Source organism: Amblyraja radiata, chromosome 28, assembly GCF_010909765.2.
Source record: "Amblyraja radiata isolate CabotCenter1 chromosome 28, sAmbRad1.1.pri, whole genome shotgun sequence".
NCBI classification, from domain to species: domain Eukaryota; kingdom Metazoa; phylum Chordata; class Chondrichthyes; order Rajiformes; family Rajidae; genus Amblyraja; species Amblyraja radiata.
Window position 1 is genome coordinate 19,296,794 of NC_045983.1, and position 23,754 is coordinate 19,320,547.

General features: G+C 41.0%; 1 protein-coding gene across 3 annotated transcripts in view; it reads left to right on the forward strand.

The window, feature by feature from the left end:
* LOC116988938 (cytochrome P450 2D6-like) overlaps positions 1-23,754 on the forward strand; it is a 160,972-nt gene that overhangs the window by 133,192 nt on the left and 4,026 nt on the right. For all 3 annotated transcript variants that reach the window (XM_033045982.1, XM_033045981.1, XM_033045983.1), the window contains exons 9-13: positions 7,443-7,595; positions 15,938-16,098; positions 18,820-18,993; positions 21,577-21,718; positions 22,963-23,150. In XM_033045982.1, coding sequence (XP_032901873.1) covers positions 7,443-7,595; positions 15,938-16,098; positions 18,820-18,993; positions 21,577-21,718; positions 22,963-23,150 — 818 coding nt within the window. The remainder of the gene's footprint in view (positions 1-7,442; positions 7,596-15,937; positions 16,099-18,819; positions 18,994-21,576; positions 21,719-22,962; positions 23,151-23,754) is intronic.

The window sequence follows — 23,754 nt, forward strand, 5'->3', positions numbered from 1 at the left end:
CTTCATAAAAATAGAAAGGCGAATCGTTTTTTTCCGTAAGTGGTGAAAGTGGGAGAGATGTTAGCGTTCAAAGAGACTTGAGAATCTTCGTCTTTGAAGTCACTGACGTCAAATGATTAGAAAAGATCAGTTTGTTGGCCTACAGTGAAATTCTGTTGAGCCACGCAGGACTATATTTGGTATGCAGTTTTACGATATCCAACTATAATGTCCTGAGAAGAGTTTAAGACACTTTTAAGAGATAGTAACTGGGAATTTGGAGCAGGGCAAATCATGATAGTCTACTTGTTAAGTGCTAGTAGAACACATCTGGACCAAGCTCGAGTCCTAAGGCGATGACACAGACACCTATCGATTGTGGCAAGACTAACATGCTATAAGGGGCTACAAAGTGAAGCCGGGAGCTCCCTGATGAGCACAATGCATTTTATACTCCCTTTGAGCAGAAGGTCTGTGGAAGGATATCACCTGCCCCATTCGCCTTGCCGATGGTCACTGTGGCAGATGCAAGATCGGCCTTCCTGAGATGGCCTTCCTGAACTATCCCGGATGGAGTTACCAGCCGCATCCTCAGGACCTGCATGAACCTGCTGAGAGAAGCATTCATAGACATCTTTAATATCTCGCTGCTCCGTTCTGAGACCCCACCTGCTTCAAGTAGATGACTATCATCCCAGTGCCAAAGAACAGCAAGGTAGCATACCTTAATGACCTAGCGTTAGACTTTTTCTCTGGGACATTCGCAACAATATTGATAAACTATATCTGCACTCTGGCATTTTTCTCTGTGCTGTACCTGTTGTACTTGTGTTTGGCTTGATTGTATTCATGTAAAGCATTACGGGTCCACCAACGATTTTCTGGCACCCTTGATTCCAGAGCCTTGCCGTATCATCCGTTTTGCCGGACCAACAGAGGTCGCGGCCTCGAGGGGCCGAGTTACCGGCCCCGCAAAGTTGGCTTCGGAAGTTGGTTATGGGAATGGATCTGCCAGCCCTCCCGGCTGGTGTTCCAGAGCCCTGGCTGTAGGTGGAAAATTTGACCGAGCCATCAGCGCAGAAGTCCCGATGAGGTAGAGATGTAGGGAGTCAAGAAATAGAGGGCGTAAGTTAAAGGTGAGAGGGATAAGATTTAATAGGAACCTGATGGACATTGTTTTCACACAAAGGGTGGAGGGAATATGTAACAAGCTTCCAGAGGATGTAATTGAGGCAGGTATGAAAACAACATTTAAACAATATTTGAACATATGCATGGATAGGAAAGGATAAGGATACGGGCCAAATGTGGTCAAATGAGACTAGTTTAGACGGGCATCTTGGTCAGCATGCAAAGTTGGGCCAAAGAGCCTATGATTGGAATCTATGATTGGAAGCATTATCAAATATGCTTTGACCATCTGGGAGAAGATGCAAGAGATTAGAAGCTCAGACGATCAAACTTAAAAATTGCTGTAAGACATCTGAAGTAATCAACCCTTTCACACTCCCTTTCTGGAGATGCTGTCATGTACTCTTATTCTTAACTTTACCATATTTAGTACTTCCTTTGTTGAGCTTTAGTCATTTACTTGTACCACTTCAGATTGCATTACAATTTTTGCATTTGCATTTGGCATTGTATTTATGGTTGCTGTTCTTATTGTATTTATTGTTACCCGAGCTTCATGTGAATAAGGAATTTCATTGCACCCTGGTGCATATGCCAATAAACTAATCTGAAATCCGAGAAAGCAAGACGATGTGAGGTCAGAGACATCGAGAGAGAAAGCCTTAGCAAGCAGCCAAAGCAGAAATGATTGCCATTGAGTTCATGGCACGTGATACAATGCAACAGTTAAGAGCTACACGCCTGAGTTTTATGTTAACTAAATTCTGATCTAACTCCATGTACATGTGTGGAGATGGCACCACTGTCAATGGCCAAATATCAAACAATGTTGAGTTTGAGTTTACTTTATTATCACATGTACCAAAGTACAGTGAAGAGCTTGATGAGGCAGAGTATAAGGGAGTAGTAGTGAGCTTCATATCATGGTGTCAAGATAATAATCTCTCCTACAAAGTTAGCAAGTCAGCTAGTATTTGATTTCAGGAAGTGGGGTGGAGTACATGCCCCAATCAGCATCGATGATGCCGAAGTGGAGATTGTCAAGAATTTCAAGTTCTTATAGCCCTGTCCCACGGTACGAGTTCATTCCAAGAGCTCTCCCGAGTTTAAAAAAAATCGAACTCATGGTAAGCACTGAGAATGAACGTAGCAAGTACATCGGAGCTCGGGAAGTCTCCTAGCGGCTCGTACCGCTAACGGCAGGTACTCGGGAAGACTCGCTAACGGTAGGTAAGCACGGGAAGACTCATGAAGATTTTTCAACATGCTGAAAACTGTCCACGAGAGCCCCGAGTACCGACGAGTGGCCATTACCGTAAATCTCCGAATTCGAATCGGGACAAACCCGGGAGAGCTCTTGGAATGAACCCGTACCATGGGACAGGGCTTTTAGTTGTAAATATCACCAACAATGTTTCATGGACCAACCTCATTGAAGCTACGGCCAAGAAAGCACCGTAGAAAGTGTCGGGATGCATCACTGTTTGTTTTTGGCAACAACCCCGCTAACACCAGAAGAAATTCCATATTGTGGATGTAGCCCAGTCGATTGCACAGACTAGCCTCCCCATATTCACATTAACTCCACCGACACTTTACACTGCCTCGGGAAAGTAGCCAACTCTGTAGTCAAGTAGTCAAGGACCACTCTGGAGAAAAGGAATAGGTTTTGGGTCGAGGTCCGAAACATCAACTATTCCTTTGCTCCAGAGATGTTGCCTGACCCGCTGAGATACTCCAGCATTTTGTGCCTATCTTTGGTTCCTTCCTGTACATAATTAAGGACCATTTTTGAAAGTGTGCACCACCAGTTTCAGGAATAGCTTCCTACCCACTATTATCAGAGTACTGAATGGTCTTGTAAGCTAAGAGTGTGGTCCTGATCTCCCATACCTAGTTCTTTGTGACCCTCAAGCTTCTTGTTTTATTTACACTTTCTCTTAGTTGTTGTGTTATAACACTGTAACACTATATTCTGCTCTCTATGTTTTTTAATTGCACTACTTGCTGTATGTGTGTACGGCTTGGTTGTACTCGTGTGTAGTATGCTTTGATAGCTGGACAGCACGCAAACAAAGATTTTCACTGGATCTCATTACACATGACAATAATATATCAATACCAATAGTTGGTGTTTAGAATAGGTTATGCAATGCATTTGAGAAACAGAATGCAAGAGCAATTGTATTTGAAACCCATCTGGAAAATGATCCACTGGAAATACGAGTGGATAATTCAGGGATATTAAGTACAGCTAAATGGAGACAATATATGATTTTAATAATTGAGAATTGTTAACGGTGGTAAATAAATAATTATTTATGTTAATTTATTGCTAATGTTAAAGTAGAAGCAGCATAGTGATTAGTCAGATTGATTTTTCCCCCCCTGTTTTTCTCTTTGAAGATGTCATTTGTACTCAAGACATTTTCCACATCAGGAAGATGCCAGATTTGAAACTGAAACAGCTAGAGGTGTTGATTCTGGATCTAATACTCTCTCCCTAGTCTGGTTCAGTAAAAACCACTGAGTCCAAAACTGAAGTCCAAACCCTTCTTTATTTGTATACAACACCACGGGGACGGCCTTGGGTCCACTCACTTGAGACCTCAGCAGCCTCGCGTAAACAGAACAGAAGGAAAGGCAACCGACACGTCTGGCAGAACATCTATCCTGTGTTAAGAAACCTAACTTTCAGGGATTTAAATCTTTGTTCAACTTACAATACAATACAATACAATACAATACAATACAATTTTATTGTCATTTGAGCCTCAGTGAGGCTCAAACGAAATTTTGTTTCCACAGCCATACAAACAAAGACAATTTCTAGACATACACACAATTTAGTTCACACAAACATCCATCACAGTGAACCCACTGTGATGGAAGGCAAAAGTATTTTCTCTCCCCTGTTCTCCATGTCCCTCCCGATGTCGAAGCCCCAGGCGGGTGATGATAAGTCCCACGGCCATTTTAGGCCGTGCCGGGCGATTTACGGCCCCGCTCCCGGTCTAAATGTCACAAAGTTGGAGCCCCCGGCGGGCGCTGGAATGTCCCACGGCCATGAAGCCGCGCCGGGCGATGTATGACCCCGCTCCGGGTCGTTCCAACCCCGCGACACGGGCTGGAGAAGTCGCGTTGCGGGAGCTCCGGGAAGCGGTCTCTCTCTCCCCCCAGACCCGCGAGCTCCCGATGTCCCAGTCCACCGGACCTGCGGCTGCGTTGCTGGAGCCTCCGAGCCCCAGGAGTCGAGTCTCAGCAGCAGTCACCACTGCTCCCCACATCCCGAGGCCGGCCAGCCCCACGATGGTGAGTAGGCCGCAGCTCCGCAGTCTCCCGAGCCCCCGGGTCGTTCAGGCTGGAGGCCGCTCCACGGTGCTAGGCCCCAACGACAACGGAGACCCGACAGGGAAAAGGTCGGGTCTCCCAGACAGGGAAGAGATTTCAAACAGTTTCCCCCTGCCCCCCACATATACACATTTAAAACCAGTATTAAAAAACACCAAACACTACATTTAACTAGACAAAAAAAAAAAAAAAAGACAGACAGGCTGTAGGGGCCGCTGCAACGGGTGAGTCGCGCCGCCGTCAATTGGAGAAGAAACTGTATAAAAGAAGGGCTGTCAGAGACACTGGTAGTGACAATTTTGTCACTAACTTCTACCTGAACTTAATCGATTTACAAAAGCTTTGAAGTTTTTCCAGCAGTCCGTTTCTTAAACACCTTTACGTTTTGTGCTTTTTTTGACAGCAAGTACTTTAAATGCCATTGATTGCATTGTAGCAATGATAGGCAACAATTTGATAAAAGGTTAAAAGCTGCCTGTTTTTTTTGTTTGCAAACACACAGCGGTTAATTACATGACAAGACATCACCATGTCACTTACGCACTGCGCCGCCCTTGGAAAAAATACGAGGTACGTTGCCTGTGGCTGGAGTTTGCAAACAAATGAATGGGTTGTCACAATTCGTTCATTTATGTGGGGAACGCATCTGAGCAGAATCTGAAATTCGAGCGGTGTCCCCGAGAAGAATGCAGCTACATCTAAGAGACACGGAGAAGCTGATCATCGGAGCAGTTCTGTCCATGGTCATGGGAGGCTTTTTGTAGTTTAAAAAAAACTGCATGACATCATTTTTATCCATGTGATGATTTTTCCACACGTCGGTAGTCGTTGTTGGCTCAAGAGTAACTCGGGAGAGGAACTTGGTAACTCGGGAGAGGAACTTGGTACATCGCAGAAATGAGAAGTAAACGGCAAACTTAGACATACACGTGGGAACTCGTTGAAGCTCGTGAACATAAACTTGGAATCTCATAGACAACCATGAGTTAGATTTTTTATTTCACTCGTGGGTGGACTCGCACCGTGAGACAGGGCTATTAGGGTCCTCTTCCTGCAAAGGTGTTCCCACAAAATTGTCACTACCAGTGTCTCTGACAGCCCTTCTTTTATACAGTTTCTTCTCCAATGTTTTTAAGGTTTTCTTTGCTCCTTACTGCAGGCCATGACTCTCACAATTCTGTAATCAATCATTAAAATGATCATTCACTGAAGGACAGAACAGCAAGATACCTCTATTTATCTTCTGATGACTGAAACTCTAAAGGTTTGTTTGGCATGTAATCACTCTCTTGCCCATATACATTTTATCTCTTTCAAGTATCAGCTGGCACCACTCCACCAATAACTCAACCATTTAGTTACTTAACAGTCATCCATGTTACTTAACATGTAATTCATCAAACTGCTACTCTACCAGAATGCCAACTTGTTTCATGCTCAAGGTTAGATCCGTGTTGGTACATCATTTTCTGACCAATTCTTGAACAATATACCCTTCCTTCACTGTGCTAATTTTGTCCTGGGGTTTACAGCACAATTTCCGAGTCATTTCCTTGTCAGAGTGACCCGATGAGATAGTTGACATCTTGTCATCGCCTACACTGGAGAGCCAGGCTCCCAGCAGCTCAGTACCAACAGGACCACGGGGACTGAACAAACCAGTGTGGGGGATCTGATTGAGAACTTTGCGACTGTGCTCTCTCTGTTCAATGTTGCATTTGACCTCTGAGAGTGAGTTACAATAACAGCCTCGTGCTTTTGCCCATCTTTTCCCCACGTCCAGTTGCGGGAGAAGTATGGCGATGTGATGAGCTTAGACTTTGGGTGGACAAACGTGGTGGTGCTGAGCGGCTACAAAACCCTGAAAGAGGCGCTGGTGAAAAAATCTGAAGATTTTGCGGACCGGCCAGTCCTTCCAATATATAAGAAGCTCATTGAGAGGACCGGAGGAGGTGAGTGTGAACTAGGCTCCAAGTGAGTGAACTTCCCCAGGCAGAGAGTCAGCAATTGTTTGACTTTAGCTGTTTCTGTCCATGATCAACGCACTCTAAACATTGTGGCTTGAGGGGTTGGTCTCTGTGTGAACAGGGAAAATGAGTATGAATGTTTATGTGTTTATATTAGTTTATTTATTGAGTATGTGTGCATGTGTATATATACACACTGAACCTTTTTTCTCCCGTTGTGTCCTATCTTTACATATTCTGTTGTGCTGCAGCAAGCAAGAATTTCATTGTCCTAACTGGGACACATGACAATAAAACTTGACTCTATATTGGAGACTCCATCCTCGTAAACTCTCTATAATTGCCTTTACCCTGGTGTGCAAAATAAATCACTTTGAGTTGTTCAATGATTTAATGTTTGGCATTGGATATAAACGTCTCTGCAATGCTACAGTCATACCTCAGTGAGTTTTGCATGAAGCAGCACTTCAGTTTAAGTAAACAAGATTCTCATCACCATAGCAGGATATTTGGAATCTGTTCTGGTACATCTGTGATGACAAATTGTGAATTACTACTCTTCACTAAAATGAGAGAGGAAGACAAAATGGGATGGCCAACCAAGCCAACCTGTAAATCAATATGCTGCTCATATTCCTTCCTGCGTATTCCTCTTCTTATGCCACTGAAAGTTGTTGGCCCTGACAACTCAGGCAGGATTCAGGTGAAGCTCTGGAGTTCTTGAACGAATTAGCCTCGAGTTAATTATAAATCAACATTTAAAATGTATCTTGAATCTACAAGGCGTGTAGGCCTTGGTGGTTCGAGGTACATCTTAAATGCTTATCAATATGTACCAGCCCCTTATTAACGCATTCCAAATTCCAAGCACTCTCTAGGTGAGAGGTTGTCCTTCCTTCGGTCCCTCTAAACTTCCGTCCTCGTCACCTTAAACTTACATCCCTTACAATGGGGAGAAACATCTTACTTCTTTGTGCTTCTCTGCGTCCTCATCATTTTTGTTGTTCCCGGCAGGTATTGCCTTCGCAAGATATGGCCATTGGTGGAAGGAGCAGAGAAAATTCTCACTTTCCGTAATGAGAAACTTTGGACTGGGGAAAAAATCGCTGGAGCTGCGAATTGCAGAAGAAGCAGAAATGTTGAATAAAGCATTTGAAGAGGAAAAAGGTAATGAAATGGGATTTCTCGGGAAATTAGAGGCTCCTCAACTGGTGTGGATTTGAGAGCTATTTGTTTCTGCAAACACTCTCATGTAAGAGGAACTTGAAAGATATGACATTCTGGTGGGAAGAATGAAGAAAAACAAAAGAAAAGAAAATATAAGATTTAGAAGATTGAGGGGGGGATCTTATAGAAACTTACAAAATTCTTAAGGGGTTGGACAGGTTAGATGCAGGAAGATTGTTCCCGATGTTGGGGAAGTTCAGGACAAGGGGTCACAGTTTAAGGATAAGGGGGAAATCTTTTAGGACCGAGATGAGAAAAACATCTTTCACACAGAGAGTGGTGAATCTCTGGAATTCTCTGCCACAGAAGGTAGTTGAGGCCAGCTCATTGGCTATATTTAAGAGGGAGTTAGATGTGGCCCTTGTGGCTAAAGGGATCAGGGGGTATGGAGAGAAGGCAGGTACAGGATACTGAGTTGGATGATCAGCCATGATCATATTGAATGGCGGTGCAGGCTCGAAGGGCCGAATGGCCTACTCCTGCACCTAATTTCTATGTTTCTATAACAATACCGTAAAAGACATAGACAGTATCAATGAAAAGAGAAAGTTAATATTTCAGCATAAATTCACACTGCTGGAGGAACTCAGTGGGTCAGGCAGTAATGTATATGCAGGTGGAATGGACGGACAATGTTTTGTATAGGGACCCTTCTTCTGGCTGTTGTTGTTTCAGGGCTGGTCACTTCAGACTGCCAATTTCCCTCTGCAGATGCTGCCTGACCTGCTGAGTCTCTCCAACAGTTTGTCTTTTGCACCAGATTCCAGCATCTGCTGTCTCTCATGTCGCCAGTCAATATTTCAGGTCTGGAACTCTTCCACAGAACTGGGAGAGAGGGAGAAAACATGTTGGTTTTCAGTGACATGGAAAGTTAAGGAGGGATGGGTAGAATAAAGAGAATATTTCTCGAAGAGTCAATGTAGCAGTAGGAATAGCAGTTAGGATTTGGGTTTGTGCAATGTGTTACCAATAGTAGGGATGTGGGTCAAACCCGGCAGACCAGGCAGTAGAAATAATAAACAAGGAGAGAATTGAGCCTGGGAGACATAGCCAGTACAGACATAAAGAAAGATTGAGCTATCTAAACTTGGAGAATTTGATATTGAGTTGGAAGGCTGCAGCTAGTCCAAACCGAAGATTACCTCGTGGATTCCCTCGTGGATTCCAGCTTCGGTCCCAGACATCCCAGTTCGGACCCAACCCGGACGTCAGGTTCCGACAGTCGATCTGCCATTTTTCACAACAGTTCTCATTCCGTGCCCTGCGCTCTACATTGGCTGCGATGCGCCGGTATAGCATAGCATCTTGTGGGAGATAAGAGTAATATCCCCGCATATTTAAACACTATCCTACACACACTAGGGACAAGTTACATTTATTTTTTATTTTTTTTATTTATTTATTTATTTAAAAATAAAAATTAGAAGTACAGTAAATTACAATAATACACATCAGATATATCTTATTACATTTGTTGTACCACTTCGTTTTTCGAGCTTTAAAAAAGATAGAAATAAAAGAAGTAAGGAAAGTGAGCAAGAATCGTGAAGGTGCAGGAAAGTGTTGGGAAAAAATGTCCCTTAGGGAAGAAGTTAGAGAAGGAAGTAAAGAAAGGAAATAAGACCCTAGAAAGAAAAGAAAAAAAAAAGGAAAAACAATCGCTCTATTGTAACACAAAACTCCGCAAAAAAGGATATACCAACCGTGTTTTAAAAAATATATATATTTTATACCCCCCGTTACCAGATCCTGGTACCATTTATGTTTTAAATTACTATTGCACCTTATGCTTGTAATAGTTCCATAAATGCAGACCACGTCTTTTGGAAGTGGTCTGCTTTGCCTGCTAGGAGGAGTCTCATCTCTTCCAAGTGTAGTGTTTCGAACATGTTTGAAATCCACATTTTTATTGTTGGTATTGGAGCATTTTTCCAAAATTTGAGTATAAGCTTTTTTTCCCCATTATTAGCCCGTAATTAAGTAAGTTCTTTTGAAACACGTTTAATTCGAGGTTACCTTCCGATATTCCAAAAATGATCCATTCTGCTTTTGGTACAAGTTTTATTTTAAATAATTTTGTGAAGATTTCAAATATTTCGTTCCAGAATTTTTGGATTTTTATACAAAAAACAAAAGAGTGCGCTATGGTAGCTTCTTGTGACTGACATTTATCACAAATGGGTGAGACATTGGGGAAAAGTTTATTTATTTTAGTTTTTGAATAATATAGTCTATGTAATGTTTTATATTGAATTAGAGTATGTCGTACGTTGATCGAGCATTTATGCACATATAGTAAGTGTTTATCCCAGCTCTCTTTTGAAATTTTTATAGCTAGTTCTTGTTCCCAGTCTCTTCTAATACCATCGGTTGTAGGTATTTCTATATTTAAAATAATGTTGTATAAGTATGATATTAGATTTGCTGATTCAGCCTTTGTCTTTATGGCTTCATCCAACCAATAAGTCTGGGGACATGTTATGAGTCTTTTGTGTATTTTTTCAGATAGTCACGGATTTGAAGATATTTAAAATATTGATTATTTTTCAAATTATATTTCAGTTGTAATTGTTGAAATGATAATAATTTTCCTAATTCATACAAGTTTCCGAGCGTTTTGATTCCCATTCTTTCCCATTGTGTAAATGATTTATCTATAATTGAAGGTTTAAACGACGGGTTATTGACTATTGGCATTAAAAGAGATAGATTTCTTAATTTTAGATTCTGTTTTATTTGTTTCCAAGTTCTAATTGTGCTATGTATCATTGAATTTTTATTATAATTTTTATTATTCAGATTCATTGGTGAGAGGAGAGTCGCTCCTGTATTACATGGAGAGCAGTCCTCTCTCTCCATTACAATCCAGTCCACCTGCTGGGCAGAATTGTCCAGCAGGTGAATCATATTTTTAATATTTACTGCCCAATTATAGTACATAAAGTTAGGGAGCGCTAGACCACCCATCTCTTTTGGTTTACTAAGGTGTGCTCTTTGTATTCTGTGAGATTTATAATCCCATATAAAATTTGTAATGTCTGAGTCTAGTTTTTTGAAAAACTTTTTTGGAAGATATATTGGAATTGATTGAAATAAATATAGGATTTGTGGTAAGAAGATCATTTTTATAGCATTTATTCGACCTATTAAAGACATCGGGAGCGTTTTCCAGAATTTGATTAGATTATTTAGTTTCTTAAATAAGGGGCTATAATTGGCGTTAAACATAGCGTGATAGTTTCTAGTGATTTCAATTCCTAAATATTTAAATTTTTCTGTGGCTATTTTAAAGGGGAATTTCAAGAGATGTGTTGAGTCTTTCGGTTTTATCGACATAATTTCACTTTTGTTCCAGTTTATTCTGTATCCTGAGAAAGATCCAAAGTCCACAATTAGATTTAATATGTTTGGTATACTGATTTGGGGTTTTGTGATATACAGTAATACATCGTCTGCATATAAGGATTTTTTGTTATTTGAATATTTTGTATTATAACCATAAATATCCGGGTGTGTTCTAATTTTTTCAGCTAAAGGTTCAATTACCAGAGCGTATAACAGCGGTGATAATGAACATCCTTGTCTATTGCCCCTTGTTAATTGGAAATTCGTAGATAGTATATTATTAGTTAATATTCTAGCCGTGGGTTTGTTATATAATAATTTTATCCATGCGATGAAGTTCTCTCCCATTTGAAATTTTTGCAATACTTTAATCATATAATCCCAATCTACTTGATCAAACGCTTTTTCTGCATCCAATGAAATGATAGATAACTCTTGTTCTTGAGGTTTGTGAGAGTGCATTATGTTAAGCAAACGTCTCAGGTTATTAAATGAATGTCTCTTAGGTATAAATCCCGTTTGATCCTCATTTATTAATTTACTAACATATTGACTTAGTCTCCTAGCTAGTGTTTTCGCTAATATTTTTTGATCCGTATTTAATAAAGCAATAGCTCTATATGAGCCTGGTTCTTCTATATCTTTATCTTTTTTAAGTATTAATGTGATCGTTGATACTAGTGTTTCAGGTAAGATTTGTTCTTTAAAAGCGTATGTATACATTTTCTGTAGACGTGGTGTAACTATGTCGTAAAAACATTTATAAAATTCATTACTGAATCCGTCTGGTCCTGGTGTTTTTCCATTCTTAAGTGTGTTTATTGTGTCTTCTATTTCCTTAGATGTAATTTGTGCTCCCAGTTCCTCTTGTTCCTTCAGTTCTAGTTTTGGAAGGTTACAATTGTCCAAAAATTCTGAAACTTTATTATTGTCTATTAGCGTTTTTGATGTGTATAAATTCTTGTAAAATTGAGCAAATCTTTTATTGATATCATTAGGTAGTGTTAATAATTCCCCTCTATCTGATTTAATCTTTAAAATTGGATGATCTTTTTCCTGTTTTTTCAGTTGGCGTGCTAAAAGTTTATGGGGTTTATCCCCAAATTCGAAATGTTCTTGTTTTGTAATTTGGAATAATCTTATAACCTTCTCTGATAATAATTTATTTAGCTTAAATTTCAGTATTAAAATTTTATTATGTTTATCCATAGTTGGATCTTTAGCATTATCTATATCTAGTTGTCTGATTTGTTCTTCTAATTGTCTTTGTTCATTCTTATTCTTTTTGTTTTGAAAAGCTTGATACGAGATAATGACTCCTCTAATAAATGCTTTGAAGGATTCCCATAATAGCGTGGGGGATATATCTGGTGTATCGTTTGTCTCAAAAAATAGGTCCATCTGTTTTTTTAGATATATACTCCCTTGTGGGTCTTTCAAAATTTGCGAGTTAAACCTCCAGAACGATTTGTTCGTAGACATTCCTTCTAATTTTAGAACGAAAGTTAGCGGGGAGTGATCTGAAATCGTATTGGTGTGATATTTAGGGTTCATAGTATAAGGGATTAGTTTTGTATCCACTAGGAAGTAGTCTATACGTGAGTATGTTTTGTGTACCATTGAATAAAATGAGTATTCCCTTCCAGTCGGATTCGCGATCCTCCAGACGTCTGCTATATTTGTATTTTCATATATGTATTTAAGAGTTCACTAGTTTTAGATTTCATATTACCTCTTTGTTTTTGCATCGATTTATCTAAGTATGGATCTAAAACACAGTTGAAGTCTCCAATTATAACATTTTGGTAGTTAAATTCTGCCATTGTATTCAGGATTTTATTAAAAAATTGAGGATTATCAAAATTGGGCGCATATATGTTTACCAAAGTGATTGGCGTAGCATGGATCTCTCCTGTAACTATAAGATATCTCCCTTCCTTATCTGATATAATGTTCTTTGATTTGAATGGTATTCCTTTGCGAATAATGATTGCGGTGCCTCTGGATTTCGAAGTATATGAGGAGTGAAATGTTTGGCCTATCCAATTCACCCTCAATCTCATCTGATCTTGATGTTTAAGGTGCGTTTCTTGTAGAAAAGTAATGTCTGAGTTATATGATTTCAACTGAGCTAGTATTTTGCCCCTTTTAATTGGTTCATTAATACCCCTTATATTCCAGCTACACAATGTGATTCCTCCCATTTTCTTTTGTTTATCATCTTGCATTTACTCTGATTTTAATACCCTTATTTATTACGGTGCATCCATACCTCAGGACTCTGGATATTTGGGGGGCGTTTATATTACTAACTTCCTTGGTAGATCACTTTTGCGATTTTCCTTGAAAAAAAAAACACATAGTTGTGACATATTGTGATTTAAAAAAAAATTGAACAAGTAAAATTACAGTGTCTGAAGTATTCGACACTGTAGTGCGTGTCCCACGCGTCTGTGGGATTCGACATCTATTCGACTTCCGAAGTTGATGTTGTACAATTAGCTCCGCTCCTTTTATTACTCTAAACCTAGGAGGGCGGTACCATCTCAAAATCAATTATATTTCACCGAATTACACTATATATATATATATATATATATATATATATATATATATATTTCATTCAGACTTATCAGATCTGTGTTCAGCTACTGTGAGATTTATTTATCTAACACTTTCATCTACTAATTATTTATAATTAGTTATACTTTTGATAATAGTAAGCTGTTAGCTGTAAGGGTTAACCAGAAACAGGCTCCTGGAATTATGCCAGGTGCCTGAGTCTCCTCCCTTCCCCACACAAACTACATAACACTTAAACATTCAGTATTATCTACTTTAATTCTAAAATTTGTTATCTCTATATACGCGCTAGTCAGTCTTTTTAGCACATTATTACATTTTGCCCATTATATAGTTCAGGTTAGTTTCCATTTATATTTCTGTATTAGTATTGTTAATTATTGTTAATTCTCTATATTTTGTAAAGCTGTTTTAAGATCTTAAACCGCCATTTGTCCTTGTGATGTTTTCCACATTCGGCTCTGCTGTTCGTCTCTGCGTTGCTTATCAGTCTTTCCTTCATTTTGAACAAAGAATGTCCTTGAGTTTAATTCCAAAGCGTCCAAAGGAGATAAGGTGTCTAGACCGGCGCACGTGGAAATGCTCTTCCATTTTAAACTTTTAGAGAATAGTGTTTCTTCCCTTATCTTCAGGTGTTCTCTGTGAAGTAATAAAAGGAAAGAAATTGTCCATATCGTCCTGCTGCCTTGATTAATCTTCTGTTTCTGCCACAATCTCTTGGGCATATTTATAAGATGCGTCCGAATTAGTGAAAGTTTTCTCTTTTTCCTTGAAAGTAATGCGCATCCTGGCCAGATAAAAAACGCCACATCTGACATCTTTAAATCCATGAAGAATCTGTCTTGTCTGCGCGAACTTTCTTCTCTTTTGCACGATCTCATAGGGATAATCCCGGAGGAGTTTGATAGTGTTGTTTCCAAAGGTCATCTTCACTCCATATTTGATTTTTTTCATCAGCTCTTCAAGTGCTGAAATGTCCCGAAGTTTGACTATGATCTGTCGTGGGTGGGCTGGATCTGCTTGTGATCTTGGCTTAAATCTAGGTATTCGATGTGCCACTTCAATTTCCAGTTCCACAGGTAAATTGAGTACCTTTTTGATTAAGTTGGCAGTGAACTCACGGGCGTTATTTCCCTCTGCTCCTTCAGTTACTCCCAGTATTCGTAAATTTTGGTGCCTTGAGAGAGCTTCGAGATCAAGACATTTATCTGAGACTTTCGCCAGTTGACTCTTGAGGCTGTCTAGCTCTAACTTCATTCCCTGCATATCTTCAGCCATTTGATCAACAACTGTTTCCATGTCTTTCATTGCAGTTACTTGTGAAGAAACAATTACATGCACAGCCTCAAACTTCTTCTTAGATTCTTCTTAGATTCTTCTTCCCCTTTATTAATTCTCCCCATTAGCTCTTCATGCACATCCTCAATTCGTTTTTGTATAATGCCAATACAGTCAATAACTTTTTGATTACCAGCATTAATGTTCAACATATTTTCCATCAATTTAACATTAATATTTTCCATCATTTTTGAGTTTCCAGCCTCAATATCCTTTCTCAGTTCTCTTACCGAGTTCTTTATCTCCTCCATTTCATTTTTCTCCTTAGTAGCCATCTCAGTCTTGGCTCTCGTAGCCATTCCAGAATCCACTTCAGAGGTCTGTTCTTCAGTTTTCTGGGTTTTCAGCAGTCTGAGCTGAAGACGGTTTTTTCATTTAAAATCCTTTATCCTCCGTTTTAAATCGCAGCGCTTATTGATGACGTCATCAGCGCGACGTCCCGGGGCTCCGGTGAGTTTTTGAATTGGTCCCGACCTCCAGACCCGATTTTAACGCGAAAAATCGCGATTTTACAGCAGCGGAGCTAAAAGTTGCGACTGCTAGTCCAGCATGGCGCCACCGGAAGTCCAAGTTACATTTATACAAAGCCAATGAACCTAGAAACCTGTACATCTTTAGAGTGTGGGAGGAAATCAAATACCTCGGAGAAAACCCACGTGGTCATGGGGAGAAGGTACAAACTCCATACAGACAGCACCCGTAGTCAGGAACGAACCTCTCCGGCGCTGAAAGTGCTGTAAGGCAGCAACTCTACCACTGCGCCACCGTGTCGCATTGAGAAAGTGTTGAACTTCATCTTTAGAAGCACAACATATAAAATCAGGGAAGTCATGTTGAACCTTTTATTTGAATTGTTTGGGGTGGCTGAAGGATTGGTGAACGGCACCTGAATTACAGTTCAGTCATCAGTTGCTTTACCTCTCAGTGCAGTCAGTTTATTGAAAGATTTCCAAGCATATATGGCTTACATTTAAAACTTACTCTGGAACATTCACGGTTTGTCATTGCTGTTTCAGGTCTCGCCTTTGATCCAAATTTCAGGATACACATTGCAGTCTCAAATATTATCTGCTCAATTGCCTTTGGACATCGCTTTGAATATCAAGATCAAAAATTCCTTGAATTTCTCCACATCAGTGAAGAAAGTCTCAAAATGGATGGTACCTTTTGGGGTCAGGTGAGGCAACTTTGGGTTCGGAGGAAGCCACAAAATGCTGGAGTAACTCAGCAGGATAGGCAGCATCTCTGGAGAGAAGGAATGGGTGACGTTTCAGGTGGAGACCCTTCTTCAGACACTTCCTTAGGTTTCGTAGGTATTAGAGATAGCTGTCCTGGCGAAAGTGCTGGTATTGATACAGCAGCTTTATCAGATATTTTTTGTTGGTCATTTTAGAGAAGGGAATAGCAAAAACATTGAGACATTGAAAAATCTGAAATTAAACAAAAAATTACTGGAAATTCTTAGAATGATAATTTCCTCAAAAGGAGAGTGTTTGATTCATCCTGAGCCCAACAGTCCTGCCACAAAGACCGAAAGTGGTAGAGCAGTATTCTATCTTTTTTGCACGGGCCTGAAACTGATAGTTTAGTTTAGAGATGCAGCGTGGAAACAGGCCCTTCGGCCCACCGGGTCCACGCTGACCAGTGATCCCCGCACATTAACACTACCCTACACACACTAGCAACATTTTTTTTTACATTTACCAAGCCAATTAACCTACATACCTGTGCGTCTTTGGAGTGTGGGAGGAAACCGAAGATCTCGGAGAAAACCCACGCAGGTCATGAGGAGATGTTACAAACTCCGTACAGACAGCAGCCGTAGTCGGGATCAAACCCAGGTCTCCAGCGCTGCATTCGCTGTAAGGCAGCAACTCTACCGCTGCGCCTCCGTGCCGCCTGAATAACTGAAGTAAATCAAAAACAGGGGCAGTCATAGAGTGACTACCACAGTGTGGAAACAGGCCCTTTGGCCCAACTTGTCCACACCGGCCAATATGTCCCAGCTACACCAGTCCCACCTGCATGCGCTTGGTCATTATCCTCCACACCTGTCCTATCCATGTACCTGTCTAACTGTTTCTTAAACGTTGGGATAGTCCCAGCCTCAACTACCTCATCCAGCAGCTTGTTCCATACTCCCACCACTCTTTGTGTGAAAATGTTACCCCTCGGATTCCTATTAAATCTTTTCCCTTTCAACTTGAACCTATGCGCTCTGGTCCTTGATTCCCCTACTCTAGGCAAGAGACTCTGTCCGTCTCCCCGATCTATTCCTCTCATAATTTTTACACCTCTATAAGATCACCCCACAACCTCCTGCGCTCCAATGAATAGAGACCCAGCCTACTCAACCTCTCCCTATAGCTCAGACCCTCTAGTCCTGGCAACATCCTCGTAAATCCTCTCCAAACCTTTTCCATTCCTTCACATTCAAACCACTCCACCCAGGCTCTTTGTACCTCTACTTGAACTTCTCACTGCTCTCCCTAATATATAATCTAAGAACAAGAATACAACATTATCATTAATTTAAAAGAAACGGAAAGTCTCACACTCACCAATGGTGGTCAAAGAAAAATAAGGAAGTACAAGATTCCAAATCGGAAGGAATGCAGAGAAGTACGGAGTGCTGGAGGTCATGTAGATATGGCAGGCAAATTCAGGGATTTCAATATGACTATTTCCCATTACAATGTTCAGAATGCTGGTGTTCGATTGGTGTTCAACAGTGTGACTAAAACTTGATGAATTACTTTAATAGCGCAATTAATTATGATTAGTTATTTTAGTTACTCAACCAACCCACTAAATGAACACATGATATTGTAATTTGTTTCATGAATATTGTGATTAACTCCATGTTTTCCTGCATTATATCAAGTGTAACAGCACATGTGTATATGGTGGGAGTTTAACAGGACGGAAACAAGCCCATCCCGTCCATGCCCACATGGATGCCTATCTACACTAGTCCCTTTTGCCTGCATTGGTTCCTTATCCCTCTAAACCTTTTGTATCCATATACTGTACCTCTCTAAATGTTTATTAAATGTTGTAATTGTACCTGCCACTGCTGCTAATTCTAGCAGCTCATTCAACATACTCGCCACCATCTGTGAAAATGTTGCCCTTCAGATCCCCTGTACATCTTTCCCTTCTCACCTTAAACCTATATCCTCCTTAATCCTACTATTGTTTGTTTTTTGAGGGTTTTTTTCCCTCTCGTTTATCATTTTGTTTACAGTGTACTATGTTTACATATTCTGTTGTGCTGCAGCAAGTAAGAATGCCATTGTTCTATCAGGGACATATGACAATAAAACACTCGTTCTTGACTCATTAGACCTCCCTACCCTGGGAAAAAGACTGTGCCCATTTACCTTCTCCATGCTCCCTGTGATTTTATAAACATAAGCCAACTTCACTCCAGAGAAAAAAAACCCAGACTATGTGGTGTCTCCTTATAACTCAATCCATCCAGTACTAATAATATTGCATGTGAATCTTTTCTGCACCCTCTCTTCCTTATTTGGTCACCAATTTGTCCTTCCTACAAATTGGTGACCAGAACTACACACCATAATCCAAAAGCAGGCTAACCAATGTTTTGTACGGCTGTCAAACGATGTACTCAATGCCCTGGCTGATGATGAAAGCAAGCATGCCATACACATTCTTCACCATTCTGCTTGTGACAGCACTTTCAGGGTCACACTGTCCAACAGCTGTCCCCAGGGCTCTGTCATTCACACTATGTATACATATGGGTAATCGCCAGGAGGGCTCTAGAAAATGCAGATTCTGTCTTTGAATTTTTAATAGGTGTGGTGAATGATTGTTTACATTCTTTACACAAGGTGGTGAAGGAATATTTCAAACCCTGTTTTTGTTGCAGTTGTTCAACACGTTCCCTTTTATTCATCACCTCCCGGGGCCACACCATAAAATATTTGAATATCACGACAAACTCATTCATTTTTTACAAGAAATAGTCACGGAACATAAAAAAACATGGGACGCAAATGAGTCCAGGGACATCATTGACGCGTTTTTGGCAGAGCATGAGAAGGTATGTAAAGGAAACTTTGCAAGTTTCTGATAAGTTAACTCTGAAACATTAACTCTGTTATTCCCTCGACAAATGCTGCCTGACCTGCAGAGTGTTTCCAACATTCTCTGTTTTAATTTCCAGATTTCCAGCATATACAGTTATATTTTTGATATTTAATGTAAGTCCTAGAACACTGAACAAGTAGATGTAACAAGTAGAATGGATGAGGTAGAGCCATCTGGACTTTCAAAAAGCCTTTGACAAGGCCCCATGCTGTATCACTAAATGAAAAAAATAAACAATGTTCTCTCTGGTCCCCACTGGGCATGTAGTACATGCACTGAGTCACCAGGGGGTGCAGTCTGCCAACCAGGTTAAACTCCAGGAATTCCCAGAGAAAACCAGTGCAATAGCTGAAACAATAGAGAGTCATAAAGTGCTGGAGTATTTAAGAAGGAACTGCAGATGCTGGAAAATCGAAGGTAGATAAAAGTGCTGGAGAAACTCAGCGGGTGCAGCAGTATCTATGGAGCGAAGGAAATAGGCAACGTTTCAGGCCGAAACCCTTTTTCAGACAACTCAGTGGTTCAAGCAGCATCTCTGGAGAACACGGATAGGTGATGTTTCGGGCTGGGACCCTTCTTCAGACTGATTGTGCTGAGGAGGGGGAAGAGAGGTGGGGGCAGGGTAAAGCCTGGCGAGTGATAGGTGGATATAGGTGAGGGGAGGTTTGATAGGCAGACCGTTTGACAGAGGCTAGAGGCGAAAAGACAAAAATGTGAGATAAGGATGGAAGACGTGTGAATTGTGAAACTAGAGGAAGGAATAGAAGTGGAGGGGAAAGGGGAGAAATGGTTGGGGGGGGGGGAAGGAAAGAAAGGAAAAAGGAAAAAATAGGAAACATAAAAAATAGGTTATTTGCAGGTTAGTTACCTAAAATTGGAGGTCAATGTGCTTATGGTTAGGTTGTAAGGTGCCTTTAGGTAGGTATGTTGCAAAGCCTACCTGAAGCGTCGTTGAAGATCTGCTGCTGAGGGTGTGAGCGATTTTGGCGCCGTTTAGAGGGGGCGGGTTTAAAACGCGATTTTCTCTAAGCTGTTCCAATCGAAAATGTTCAGCCTAGTTAATTATTAACGAAAAATCGCTGGAAGACCCCGTCGCAAAAGCTATTATTAGGTTTGAAGGCCTTGAATAATAGTTATAGTAGTTTAAAAATCAATCTCTAAACCCGCGACCGCCAGCAACCGCAGCGTCTCATAAAGCAAATAGCAGAAGTTAGGTTGTATATTTTTACATTAAAAAGGGCTTCTAAAGGTCCCTTTATACAAAGTTTAATATTGCGAGTAGCTCAATTTGGGCCCATTATATCGCGCAGTATTTTTCTCGGCATTTGGGGCACAAATCTACCGCAATGTGAACGTTCTAAACCAGCGCGTTCCACAGGGACCCACTGGAAAGCTGATTTAAATGGGCATTTATTTACAGCAATTAAACACTAAATTCCTTCCATTTGGCCTATAAATTAATGTAAATGAGATTTAAAAATCATGTTTTATTGTGAATTATTTGTGAATATTATTTGGACATTTAGGCTATTTAAAAATGTTAATCATTTATTAAGAAATGGATAGATGTTTAGATCTAGTAATTGAAGTCTGAAATTAGCTACAATTAGGTAACTAACTAATTATATGCTTTAATTTCAGGTCATCCAAGTAAGATTATTTTATATTTGTTTCAGAATGCTTCAATCTATGATAACTGAAAATTTCATTCAGTTCTCTTAATTTTTAAGAAAGTTATGGGCTTTTGACTGTTCACGATCACAGCTTTTTTGTTATGTCCATAGAAAATCAATAGGGAACAAGATGCTCATTTCCCAGTATGAAAATGGCCATAACTTTTTAAATACTTGAGATATGAAAGTGAATTAGGTGTCAAATTAAACTTATTTTTATGCTTTATCTGATGGGATAAATTACAGACTTGATTTTTAAAATCTCAAAATTTTGTAACATTGCTACTTTAGGGGAATATGAGGTGCTGTTCTTCCAGTTTGCATGTGGCCTCACTCTGGCAATGGAGGAGGCCCAGGACAGAAAAGTTAGCATGGGAATATGAAGAGGAGTTCAAATGGTTAGCCACTAGGAGATCCAGCAGGCCTTGGCAGACAATAGATAGTGGTTTAATTTAGTTTAATTGGATGCACTAGGGACATCCTACATGCATTATTTACACATACCAAGCCAATTTACCTACATACCTGTACGTCTATGGAGTGTGGGAGGAAACTGAAAAATCACAAAGAAAACCCAGGCAGGTCACGTGGAGAACGTACAAACTCCATACAGGCAGCACACTTTGAACCCGGCTCTCCAGTGTTGCAAGCACTGTAAGGCTGCAACTCAGACGCTGCGCCATCATGCCGTGGTTGCTCAGGGGTATGGGAGACCTTCTTACCCTTTGCAGCGTCCAGTGGCAGGCGGATGTGGCTGCAGACGGAAACACCCCATTGAAAACCCTCCCCGCAACAGAGCCTTCCTCCGGAATGCATTGCACCTGCTGACAATTTGTTTAATTGTGTTTTCTTTTTGCATTTAGAATAAGAACAACCCCAAGACAAGTTTCCTGGAATCGAATCTGATCGGCACAATCCTTGACATTTTTACTGGAGGTACAGGGACCATCTCCACCACCCTGCTCTGGGCCTTGCTCTTCATGGTGCTCCATCCTGATGTGCAGTGTAAGTAGCTCCAGCTGCTCTTGTGTCCAAGTCAAGCCAACTCCGTCAATCACCTGATTCACTCAATCTGGTTTTCAGAAGAAAACTGTATCCTATTAGACTTACAGAGTCATACAGACCCTTTGGTCCATTGATTCTATGCCAACCGTCAAACATCCATTTACAATAATCCTATATTAAATTTGGTTCATTCTCCCCACCATTCGTACGAAGCTGAGTGGTGCAACACGGTGGTGTAGTGGGACAGCTACTGCCTTACAGTGCCAGAGACCCGGGTTAGGGCCTGACGACAGGTGCTGTCTGTACAGCGTTTGTACGTTCTACCCAAGACCTGCGTGGGCTTTCTCCAAGATTTTCGGTTTCCTCCCACACTCCAAAGACCTACAGGTTTGTAGGTTAATTGGCTTGGTATAAATGTAAAATTATCCCTAGTGTGTAAGATTGTTCCCGATGTTGGGGAAATCCAGGACAAGGGGTCACAGTTTAAGGATAAAGGGGAAATCCTTTAGGACCGAGATGAGAAAAACATTTTTCACACAGAGAGTGGTGAATCTCTGGAACTCTCTGCCACAGAAGGTAGTTGAGGCCAGTTCATTGGCTATATTTAAGAGGGAGTTAGATGTGGCCCTTGTGGCTAAAGGGATCAGGGGGTATGGAGAGAAGGCACGTACAGGATACTGAGTTGGATGATCAGCCATGATCATATTGAATGGCGGTGCAGGCTCGAAGGGCCATGGCCTACTCCCGCACCTATTTTCTATGTTTCTATGTGTAGGGTAGTGTTAAAGTGCAGGGATCGCAGGCGGGCTCGGCGAGTCGAAAGGCCTGTTTCTACGCTGTGTCTCTAAGCTAAACTAAACATTGGAAATGCACCTCTATCGAGGTCCAAAGCACTTCCTTCTGTTTGGGATCTGAGACCCACTCCAAAGGTTGTGCAGAGAACCGGATGACTGTGGGAGAGCTGCACTATCATTTGGATGAAGTGGCAAACTGAAGCCCTGTCCACCTTCTATTTCAAAGTTATTCCCGAATTCACTGTGTTGTTTGTGAGACCTTCTTGTTTGGAAGTTGCTCCCCTACATTGCAACAATGCCGACTCTTAAAAAGCACTTTTCCGGTAGCAAAGCTAGAGCCATGAAAGAAGTCGTGCAAATTTACATTCAAAATGTTCAGCGGGCCAAAATGCTCACCGTGAGAAATAAAAACAAAGTTTCTCACAATGAGTTATTGCTTTGTTCCTGCAGCCCAGGTCCATGAGGAGATTGACAGGGTCATTGGGAACGGGAAGAAGCCAAAGCTGGAAGACCGTGAGAAAATGCCATTCACTAACGCAGTTATCCACGAAACCCAACGCTTAGGAAATATTGGTCCAATTTCACTGCCTCATCAAACGTACAGAGACACTGAGGTCATGGGTTACACCATCCCAAAGGTACGATCAAGAGTTATCTTGCACATGCAGTCGTCTCCACTGTGTGAGGAAGAGCAGTAGATCTAGGCCTGTGGTCTCTGCTGATCAGCTAATTAGAGCTGCTCTGACGTTGGCCTCACTTCCACTTCCCAGCCTGCCTCACTCACAGATCAAGAGTCAGTCCATCTTGCTCCTGAATATATTCAGTGACTCGTCCTCTCTCTGGGAGAGAGCCAACCCTCTCAGGTGAGAATCATCCTGTCAGCAGCTACAGGGCTAAGCCATATCAGAAAGGCGTTCTGTGGGGATCACCCAATGTTCTTCTAGACTCCATTGAGTAGGTCCAACCCACTCAATCTTTCTTCGTAACTGTTTAGTTTGGAGATACAGCGCGGAAACAGGCCCTTCGGCCCACCAAGTCCGCACCGACCAGCGATCCCTGCACATTGACACTATCCTGTACACACTAGGGACAATTTATAATTACACCAAGCCAATGAACCTACAAACCTGTACGTATTTGGAGTGTGGGAGGAAACCGAAGATCTCGGAGAAAACCCACACAGGTCACGGGGAGAACTACAAACTCTGTACGGACAGCACCCTTAGTCAGGATCGAACCCAG